Here is a 12103-nt window from a genome sequence, read left to right as displayed (position 1 = left end):
GTATAATTGATTAAGGTAATCGGCTATGAGCCATGTCAAATAAAACTAAATATTATGACAAAAATATTGAATCATTGAATGTATTATGCTAGATCCTTGATTGTAGTCGTTTCTATATCACTGCCAATTATATCAATTTTTAATTGAAATAAATATTTGGAATCAACTGTCTGAAAAGTGGATGACATAACTGGCCATGTACCTCACATTAGATGACAGTTGTAGTATTACATCTTTCTGGCTAGAAGTTTTTACATCATACTTATCACAATATAATAGAGATGTAGTAATCTAGTAAGTTCAATAATCTACTTAATTCATCTACATCTGTAGTTTAAAATTTTTAAATCTAGAATTCTCAAAATTTGTCCAGATTTTCTGTGTGTTATTTCATTTTGATCAATGCGTTTATGAATTAATCGTGTTACCTCGAAGTTTAAAGGAGTAAAAAAAGTCCCGACTTCGAATTAACGAGTTTAATTACCGAGTTTCTCAAGTTTTTCTGTGGACGTAAATTTCCCATTATCAAGCAGTTTCTCATAAATCCGTTGACAGAATGACTGCAAAATTGTATACAGTTTATGGTGCCACAGAGAGCAAAGTTTATTTTTATTGAAATGAAAACCACGAGTTAATACATTATTTGATAAGAATATCATATAGCAAATTTATGTTTTTAAATTAAAAATTACAAATCTTTATAAATAAAAAAAGATATAGAAAATTGAGAAACTTTTAATATTTCATTTAGTTAAGTTATTATTTTGGGTTCAATTCAGTTTATATAGTCAGGTATATAAGAGTACCTCATTTCTCACATTTCTATTGTAACGTCCTTAGCTATGATACATCCAATTAAATTTCTTGAAGAATCATACCCCCGTATTTCGACGTTGGTTGTAATTCTCGGAATCTAAATTATAATAAATAATGAAAATAATTATATTAGTTTGAACTGAAATATTTGAATATGATTAATCAAAACTAGCAATTTTTATGCAAATCTATACAAAAAGTAATTTCATGTTTTTGATATTAATTATCAATGTATTATCTGCTTAAACATATTTGATTAATTATACATAATTAGTATATATATTGAATCAAAAATCTAAGCGGAAATCCTGGAAATTGAAAATATAGGCGCCTGAAAGCCAAATTTTTCTAATGATCAAACTATAATGACGTTTCGGATAATAAAAGACTTTTTCGTATTTATCACTTATTTTAATTATCAATGCAGTTATAAACATCAATGAGAAATCGGCATGAATGAGATGAGACATTGACGGACGTAAGATTGATACTAATTTTTCATCTATTATAATGATAAAACGAGCCTACATGAGGTGATGGGATAGTTCGTTGAGTAAAAAGGAATTAGATGTAATTTCTTTGAGGATAGTGTCGCAATATTAACTTCATCTGAAGTAAGATTACAAAGTTATTTTGTAGTACACAATAAAAGCATGCGTATCCACATATAAATGGAGAATTTTCACGTTTCTTTCGAAAGATTTATTCTGGATTTTCCGATCGTTTTCCATTCTTAAGCTTGATGTTTAATTATTAAGGAATGTACCGTGCTCTTAATGTAAATCATCAATTGTTCTAAATTAAAATAAGCTTTTGAAAGTATTGAAAAGAATAGGAATTCGGAGACATTTTGGTTAAGTCCCCATCACTAATGATTTTAAAGCCTTAAACACAAACACTTTGCGTAAATTGAGTATTAAAAATGATATAGAAAAACATCGTAATAAATTTACTGCGAAGATTCTTTCCAGAATTGTGAGTATTCTGGAGATTCTCAAATATTTATTAATTTGAGAAATATATTGGCTAATTTATTCATTTCTTATTTTTTTTTACTGATGGTTATATTTACTTGTTTTTCCCGTCCTTTTTACTTTTATTAAATTTTTACTACAAGAAGTTTTTGTCAAGAAAACCAAAACAGCTAAAATACGTAAAAATATTGTATGCCCGTGAACCCTCCACACTCAAGAGGATATGCATTTTCTAATATAAAGTTGCGATTATTGTAGATATTAAACTCGAAGATAAGCAATATTAACGGGGTTGAGGCCGAAGTTTTAAACGCGAAAACGTGTACGTCTGACGTTCGGCGCTGCTTTCCTGTAAGCCTAAAAGTTTGACAATGGCGTTTGTAAAGTCAGTGGAATCATGCTCGACATTCCAAACGCCACTTCTAGGCTTACAAGATGGCGGCGCTCAACGTTCACGTTTTAGAGATGAAAACTTCGGCCGCAACCTCTCTATTACTTAGTACTTTAAGCTATTTCTAAAAAACCATCAGTCGGCGTGTACTTAAATAATTCAGAAGACTTTCCTGAAAAAATAACTCGAAATTGAAACCGAAATAGCAGAAGATGAAGCTTTACAAAACCCGGTAGAGGAATTTAGATGTTACTTTTTCAACGTTGTGATTGATACTGTTATTGTACAAATAGACGAGAGATTTAAAAATATACCCAATATTATTTCTGATTTCAAATTGATCACCGATATAAAAACATTAGAAAAAAATGAATTAGAAAACCACTCAAGGGATTTTGTAAAATCTTATAGTAAAGATTTAACCGAAGACTTAATCCGTAATTTTTCTGAAATGATTAATGACAGAAAAAAATAGCATATTTAAATAAATACATATTACGCAATATACGTTTATTTCGAATTCTTTTATTTTTACCTTAAAAAAATATTTTAGGGACCCAAAAGGTTTCTTGTACCCGGGCCCCTTCATAGAGAAGGATGGCCTAAATTAGTCTAACGAATATTTGTTGAATTTGTAAAATGCAAATACAGCAGAGCATCGATTATCCGACCCCCGATTAACCGACTTATCGGTTAACCGACCGCGTTCTAGTCGGCAAATTCAAATGTCCGCTAGTGATGTGGCGCTACAATATTTGGTTATGTCTTGGCTACTTTAATATTATTTTTGTTAAATTTTTACATGTTTTAGCTGGCAGTACTGGCTCGACCCTAAAAGGGAGGCTAGTATTTAAACCAGGTCTAATACACTATACTAATAATGTATTTTTTCATACTTTTCGGTTATCCGACTTTTCAGTTATCCGACCAACCCCAGTCCCCAATTGACCAATTGTCGGATAATCGATGCTCTACTGTAATGTGTAGGGGAGGACGGGACAACTTCGGCACGATAAGAGTAAGTTAAATTTTTTGTAACAAATACTGCTGTAAACTGAAAGAAAAGCTTATTTATTGTCTACCAGAATGTAACCTTACCATAGAACTGGTTAAAATCATTTTGAAAAATAATAATAATAATAATTGAAGTTAACTTCAGCAACAGTAATGGGGCAAGATAGGCAGGTATATAGATTTGTGTTATTAACAATGTATAAGTTGGAAACAAAGAAATATAAAAAGAAGTATAAAACAAAGAAATATAAGCTGAAAAACCTATTTAATATTATAACAACGAAACGCAAATTCAAAGGCATGCTTAAGTAAAGAAAAATGTAAACAAAAATTAATTACAAAAATAATCAAACCGATGATAAATGAAAACATTCTAATGCAAGTTAAAAGCAATATAAAGTTAAATGAATGAATGAACTCAAACAAACAGAAGAAATGAAATATGCTTAACAGCAAATTGTTTATGTCCTACACATATTGCAAATAAATTGAAGCAACTCATTTTCCACATTTGTACAGCCACGTGAGCCCACAGTTCACACTTGCAGCACATAATCCACTTTTTCTGAGTAGTTCAACGTTGTTCATTGCAATATATGCAATAAGTATTTTCATCGTCATTTTCCGGTTCTTTAGGACTTTTCTGCTCCTTTTCTTTAGTGAACTTCGAATCCGATTTCTCCAAATTCATTACCCTTCTGCAAGTTCTTGAATTTTTAACTTCAGCCTCGGCTTCTAGTGTGGTTTTGTATGGGGATCCAGTTATTTTTTGTGCTTGTTGTTGTTTGCGGCCAAATCAAACCAAAGCAAAACACTACCAGGAACAAGATCGGCAACACTGCCGAAAATGGCCCAAAGGCTCATGATTTAGAAACATTATGTGGAACCCTTAGAATAGGGTACAGAGCCATGATCTGGCCAGGTGAATAAGTTAATGTTTTATCCTTCTAACAGGAAAAATAACTTTCGTTATTATGGAATTATAACAAAACATGCCAATTGTATATAAATGGAACGAATGGAATTGAATGAAATAGACAACTTATTTGATATTTCAACTACGCTTGTCGAAGAACAACATAGACACCACACTCAAGCCGTCATTTAAACTCAACTGCTAGCCTCTAAAGAAAGTCTCCTTTTATTTTGTTTCAAAGAAAATTTAATTGATGAATTTGCCCCGTATGCCGAAGTTACCCCGTCTTCCCCTATATAAGGGTTGCCCAAATGAAAAGTGGACACACGTCAGAACCGGCAAACATATACTGTAAATCTAAATCTCCATGTTTGTTTAGGTAAAGATCCCAGCGTCTCATAAGCAGATCGATGCCCCTCGCGTAGAATTTTTTCAGAATTTTAGGCTTTCTCTGTAACTCTTGCGCCAATTACTCACTGCTGTTCGTCCTAAACAATGTTCACCATAAACGTGCTTCATTTGTCTGTAGATGTTGGCACTCCTATTCCCTTCAGCCACTAAAAACCGAACTACCGCCCGTTGTTCGATTCTGGGCGCTTTCCTCGTAACTAACTTAACACTAATCTGAGATTTGTGGGGATTAATGTAGCCCGTACTTCGCCTATGTTGAGTTTATTCACCTGTAAAGTGGCCCATCGCTACTTTGCATTTGGGCAAAACCCTTATAATAGTATATCTTTATGCATTTTTAAATTACAGAATAAGCTAAATTCTAGCATAAAATAATATTCCAGCATATTAATTGCTTAAAATTTATAATGAAAACTATTAGAAATTTTTAATGTATACGGAGAAATAATTTAATTTAGATTTCGGTTGCTTTTAAATGAAAATACAGAATTACACTTACAATCAAAAATGGAGTTTTAATGATCAAGTTTTTAATTTCGATTTTTCCTGCCGGTATCGGACATTGTTTACATTGGTTACCATTGACGGTACACGAAAGTTCGCCAGTTCTTACTAATTCGCATACATTGAAACTGTTAAAAGTAAAATAAATAAAGAATTCATAACTAGATTATATCTTTTAATAATATAAATCACTTACCATAATCTTCTATTTGTTGCACATGACGGACTAAGAAGTCCAATCGTAGCATTCATTTCTACCCTGGTACCACGCTCAACAGCAGTTAAACTGTTAGCATGGAATGATACACTCACTTGACTATTTAGTTTTATAGGCAGGGGATCGACGTTTACGTTATAAATAGAAAATGACGATTTAACAGTACCTATTAACCAAAATTATAGAAGCGCGATTGTGAATTAAATATTTATACTCATTTATAAGTTAGACAAAAAAAAAAAAAAAAAAAAAAAAAAAAAATAGAAATACTTACTACAGTTGGAAACAGGTACTGTTTCTGCATTGCAATAAACGAAGAAAAGTATTTGCATTAAAGATAAAACGAACATTATTTTGTGCTGGATTAAGTATTGCTTTCAAAAATGTATTTTTATAATCGACTATTGATAGCAAATCATTTTTCTCTAAATATTATGTAGCCAGAAGTTTAAATGTAGAAAAATGAAAAATTAGTAATTATTTATAAACAAATATGTGTCAAGCTATTATGGCCTTTCTGTAACATCTGTTTTGTAAATGTATAATGATACAACCAATTCATTTTAGAATTGTGCCAATTATGGTGTAGGCCGTTTCCTGGAGAAGTTACTGTATTTGTTTTGTTAAATTACGACAACATAAACACTTGGGCGATCTGCCTAGGGGGATGCTTTTCGGAAAGTCTTTTTAAAGGTAACTGGCCTTTATTCAGGCCTTACAGATGTGGAGAAAATCCGTAAAACTGCATGTAGTCAGCCCGTCCTTGCGAGGCGCAAACCCACAACCGTTCAGGAAACGGAACCGATTAGTCACTGGTGGGCCTTAGAAAGGGTAACAAAAGGCGCTCCGCACTTGAGCGGCCAAACCCAGGGAATGCCGCTTTATAATATTTAAAATTTTGACTAATAAACATAATAATCAATACTGTTTTGATGATTATTAACCTTTAAGGCAAACAGAATACAGATATAATAAGAAAGTAAATACGGCATATCGAATTCCTAATTAATTAAAATCCAGCAACGCATTGCTTAACTTTTCCGGCAACATTTGGTGGCGCCATCTGTTACGATATTTTATTTTAAAAGCTTTTTATATTTTTAACGATTATAAAATGGCAAAAAGCTTAATTTTCAGGGTAGGGATGAGTTTTATAAAAAAAAAATATTGTAATTTTTTTTATAAAACTCTTGAGTCTTCCGATCTGACCCACGCAATATCCTGTACACTTAATATCGCTCAGTGGGTGGAAATCGGATTCACTGGTAGTCGGAAATAGGCACCATTTTCTTGGCACGCTGTTTGCCACTGTTTTCATATTTTTACAACAAAAGCACAGTGTGCTTGCCGTTACCGCATCTACCTGCCTACGGTTGGTGCTCTTTTCGGTTATGTTTTTTGCTTTCTTGTCGTTCATCTCATTGCCCAAGGGAGCGCACAATCTAGGCTAGGTAGAATATGGTACAGTTACTCTATATTATTAGGACATCGCACGACTTTGTTGTATTGCGATAGAATTGAGGTAGAGCCAGAAAGAAAGAGGCGAAAGAAAGATTCTTGCATCTGGCTAAACGTCTCAAATATACGATGTTCTGTTTTGTACACATAAAAATGCTTTTTTGTACAGTATTCGTTTTTAATTTCATTTTATTGCTGTTATGTTTTATAGGATATTTATTTCTGATTATGAGGCTCTTTTTTAACACTGTGCACCTTCAATACGAAACAATTAGTTAATTCAAGTAATGTAATAGCCAATGATTTAATTTAATAATATGGTAATGTTTAATGTGGAGTTTTAAATTTTGAGAAATTATTGATTAATTTAAATATTAATTAATTAATTATTAAGCGTGTCATAGATTTGCAAATTCATATTGTTTTAGTATTTGAACACATTCTTTAAATATTCTATGGAAATTAGTTTCTTTCATACGCATTTTTATTATATTTATATCTAAGTTACAATCAAAGTTATGAATCAAGTAATCATTGATTCAAAATAATTCGGTTATCATTTCAATTAATGATAAAATCCTATTATTCCAACTAATCGGTTGGAATGATAGGATGAAACTTTACACAGAATATCAAAATTTTATTAAAAATATTTATAACATAGTCATAGTTTTTTCTTACAATTTAACTCCAGTTTAGAGCTTGTGTTTTTTCTGGAAATGAAAAGGCAACAAATACAATTGGACGAAGAATTTTTAAAAAGTCAATTAAAAAGAAAATTTAAAATGGCCACTCTGGAGGATTTGAAGTCGAATCCAAATACAGAGTTCCGGGGATTTTTCATGGGCAGTCTGCTCCGGGTATACAATTCCCTATCCCTCATTATCAACGCCCCATTGTGGACTTGGGCTTAAAAAAAACACTCTTAGTGATCACAGAGCGGAAAGAGTAAAAAAAATTGTTAATATTATTTTAAATGCATTTTTTCTGTTTGCTCATTAAAATAACGGTAATTATATAAAAATACTAAAAACAACTGAGAGCATATAGAATTTCTATTTTAAGAAAAAAGTTCGCAGAAGTTCACTGCTCTAAGAAGCTATTCTCTTTTCAAGATAGTTTTTATTTTATTTTATTCGTTTCCAAAATGCTATTTTCTGGCATTGTTATATAGAAATCAGTGTAAAAAAATGTTTTATGTTTGAAACATTTTTATAAAATGTATACAGTGTTTTGATTAGTTGCGCTCGTTAAATAAATACAGATGAGTGAGCTGGTCATACAGGGATAATCTACGCCAGAATGACTTCACAAAAACTTCATATTCAATATTATCTCGTGTCAAGATATCTCGATATCTGCAAAAATATTCAATAGTACAATAAGATTCTTTTATATTTTAACTCTTTTCTCTCTGTGGACCTTTTCTAGCAAGCCCATTATGGATTCGATCGGGTGGTGAGGATCGAGGCCCAACAAATTCGAATAGAGTACCTCCCGAAAAATTCCTGCTTAATTTTTTACTTATCCAGATTTAATTTCGGATTTCCCAGAGTAGTAGACTGCCATCTTACCCGCTCGGCCATCTGGCCTTCATGGAATAAAGTTCAAAATTCAGCTCACTCCGATCAAACTAGCAAATTGACTCTTTTTTGGCTGATGTTTTTACTTTTTACAAATAGTAAAAAATAACAATGTTAATAATATCAATAATTTATATTTTTATAAAATAAATTTTATATATTTCATGGTTTTCGTCTTTTTTAGTTTTTTATATTCTCTAATTGAATAAATATATGAAAATTATGTTTTCATTTATCGAAATAAATAGAAAAAGCATTTGTATTTTAAAAGTTCAATTTAATATACGCTATTTTTATAATCGCATTTTAACTTATCTCAATGTATGATAATTTTCATATTTCTGGATAATAATAATTAATTCGTTGAAATTAATTTTCAGTGAGTACGTTAATCTAAATTGTGAATGAAAATATATTGATGATAATAATGAGATAAAACATAAAAATTTTCTTTGGTAATTTCTCCGTAAAGAAAAACAACTGAAAATTACTTCTAACTATTCGAATCTTTTGGTAGAGATACCTTCCATTTACGGATACTTATCATAAAAATACAAAATGTTACCAAAATAGTTCCTGTTATACTGAAAACATCTGGAATGTCATGAAAAAACAGCACTTGCCAAAAAAATGCTAGAATGATATCCACTGCTGCTCTGACTATAGAAACTGGAGCAGCATTTTCGGTTTGCAAAGCCTGAGTCATTAAAGATTGGCCAAAAAAACTGAAAATTCCAAGCAAAACGATTAAGCCTTGATTCAGGCCACATTTCGGAATATTAAATCCAAAGATGGAGGTTATGATGGCTGTTTCGATGACGGCAACCCATCCAAAGTTAAACATAACCACGGAATGATGTAAGTTTTTTAGTTTTCTTAATACAATATAAACACCGGCACCAAATAGTGTAGAAGTTATGGCGGCAACAATCCCCCAAATTTGTTCATTTGTATATGAAATTCCTTTGGCTATCACTAGAGGCATTTTTGTGATTAAAAAAACTCCCAATAAAGTTAGTGAAACAGTAATCCCTTGAAAAATCCCACACGGTTCTTTAAGGAAAATTTTCGCAAATATTGCCACGAAAACCGGAACGCTGAAAACAATAATTGATGCATCTGCTAGTGGAAGATAACGAAAAGCAACGAATCTTAAAAACAAATTAGAAGCTCCAAGTAGTCCTCTAACAATTAGAAAAGGACGTAAGTTTTTAGGACCGAATGGAAATTCTCTCCTCCAAGAAAGCGTGGGCATGGTGAAGATCAAAATTCCAAGAAATCTGGAATTGGATAGCTGAGCCGGATTTAGTTCGCTCATATATTTAACGATTACCGATGATAAACAGAAAAAAACACTGGAGAGTGAAGCTAGTAGAAGTCCTTTGTATAAATGACATTTTTTCTTAGGTTGGGCGACGTTTTCGTGTTGATTTGACGGAGTTTTAATAATTATGCTATTGGAACTACTCTGTCGATTGTTGTTATTGGGATGTTCAATTGTAGAAATCGGCGATTGTGTTTTTTTCATCCAGCTTGAAACATTCGGTGAAGATCTTGATTCTGATGATGACGAGGAAGGTATTTTCTAATAATCAAATAGAAACAGAATTATAATTTCAATATAACTTCTATTTCGCTTATATATCGTATTATATTTGATATTCGATTATTGATATATAACATGAACTTCCGAGACGGGGTACCAACGGGGAACTTGTCTTCCCCTGGGATCGAGTAAAAAATTCTATAGATTATAATCGTAAAAGTGATTGATATGTAACCTTACACTTCGACCATAGTACGCTTTGTCTGTCTTTTTGCGTTGATGCAATACTGTGTTCTATAATCTACTTGTGATAAAGACCAAAAAATTAATAATTACATCAAGAAAAATTTATTGATGTAATTATTATATATACATAATGTATTGTAGTATACGTAAATATATATTATAAATGAATAATATATAATAGATAAATATGGATTATAGTTTAGATGAATATAGACCTATATATAAGGCATTTTTAGATACTAAACACGTTCTAATATCATACAGAAATTGAAATAACGAGGAAATAAATGTTCTTTTTAATTTTTTTTTTCCACTGACTAAACTGACTATGCAAAAGACGTTGATTTTAATAAAATAAGTAGAATTTTCGGAATCGTATTTATATAGAAGCTGATTTAAATAAACTTTTATAATATTAGTTGTACATTAATTATTCTAAAAACAACAATTAAGCACTAGTTTTACTTTAAAGCTATCATATAACGAAATTCGAGAAAGCAATAATGATCATAATTAATATAAATCCGCGGAATATTACTGTATACTTGTGATGTTGAAATCATCGAAGTGTAAGTTTAAAATATCATTCAATAAATTTCTAAAGCATTTTTAAAATATTGCAAAGTTTCAATTTATCATCTTTGTAGATTAATAGAAAACACAAAAAATAATAAAATAGTCATAGTTTTATGCATTACTTACATTTACGTCTTCGAAATTACTCATTTCTAACTTCATATATGATAATCGTTCTAAATAATATAAAAATTCGATTGTTAAAATTTGTCATAATAATAATAAAAAAAGGAAAATAATATGATTCTTATTTTATTTTTAATGTTACTCGCCAGGAATATTTTATGAATCTATATATATAATCGAGACGAGTTGATAATAATAATAATAATCAGCGCACAGCCCAAACGGTCAGGGGTTGAAAGTTGAAATTTGGTACACAGGGTACGTCACGAGAACGCACACTAAGAAGGGATTTTTCGAAATTCCTCCCCACGGGGAGAGGAACAGGATTAACATTTAACACTTCCACCAATGATGGAAGTGTTACGTAACAATGGAAGTGTTAAGAGAAAGCGACGTGCAAGACGCAGATGCAGTTTTTTTTCGTTTTTGAGAGAAATCGAACATATTTTTAGACCTATCTAAAAATTCTGTAATTACTCTGGAAACAGGGAGGACCCAATTTTTGCATTCCGTGAAAACGGGTAAGGTTGACTAACGTAATAATCTTAATATTCGCTAAAACGGTTAGGAGTTGAAAGTTGAAATTTGGTGCACACTTAGGGTACCAGATTTAAGTACCAAAGTGTTAAGTAACAACGGAGAACAAGAGAAAGCGACGTGCAAGATTTACGGGCGCTGGGAAAAAAAGACGAAAGAAAAAAAGTAATATTTTGGAACATATTCGATTTTCAAATTTAAACAGATTAGTTCGGTTTTTCTCGACCTTTCTTCTTTAGAACATTCGATGAAAATCGTAGGATATAATCAGAACACGTCGTGAAAATCGAAAAATATTAGAACATTCGATTTTCAAATTCGACCTTTCTTTAGAAAAACTTAGTTCGTTGATGAAATTACTCTCCTTTTGTGACTATAATGTAATAATCTTAATCTTCACTATCGTTACTTTTGCCCGAGCAACGCCGGGTCTACCTGCTAGTATAATTATAAGTGACTCTACCATTAGGTTTAATTTTACCACTGACGGCAAATTACAACAGTACTCAATAGTTATATCATCGTGGTAGAAATTGAAAATACCGACTGGTACAGCTTTAGAATCGAGATTGATCGAGCTCATTCAGGCTCACGAATGCCTGTGGAGTTTTAATTCTTCGTTTTATCGAAGAGAAGATAAAAGTGTGAGGTTGCCGAATTCGAGATTTCCAAATGTCAGGACTTATCGTATGTGGGGTGAAGGAAAGTGAGGCAAATAGCTGCAGTGACAAACAAACCCGTTTATTTACACTAAGTCTTACAATCTAGTGTGTCTTGCATGTCTTGTC

General features: G+C 31.6%; 1 protein-coding gene across 1 annotated transcript; it reads right to left on the bottom strand.

The window, feature by feature from the left end:
- Positions 1–8635: 8635 nt before the first annotated feature.
- On the bottom strand, positions 8636–9844 carry LOC136984365 (solute carrier family 35 member G1-like). The gene has a single exon (XM_067281323.1). It carries the CDS (start codon positions 9810–9812, stop codon positions 8778–8780), a length of 1035 nt encoding a protein of 344 aa, XP_067137424.1. The 5' UTR covers positions 9813–9844; the 3' UTR covers positions 8636–8777.
- Between the last annotated feature and the right edge of the window lie 2259 nt (positions 9845–12103).

Source organism: Centruroides vittatus, unplaced genomic scaffold (genome assembly GCF_030686945.1).
Source record: "Centruroides vittatus isolate TY-2023 unplaced genomic scaffold, ASM3068694v2 contig_918, whole genome shotgun sequence".
Lineage (NCBI taxonomy): Eukaryota > Metazoa > Arthropoda > Arachnida > Scorpiones > Buthidae > Centruroides > Centruroides vittatus.
Note: the sequence above shows the minus strand (reverse complement) of the source record. Positions and strands in the feature narration are given on the sequence as shown.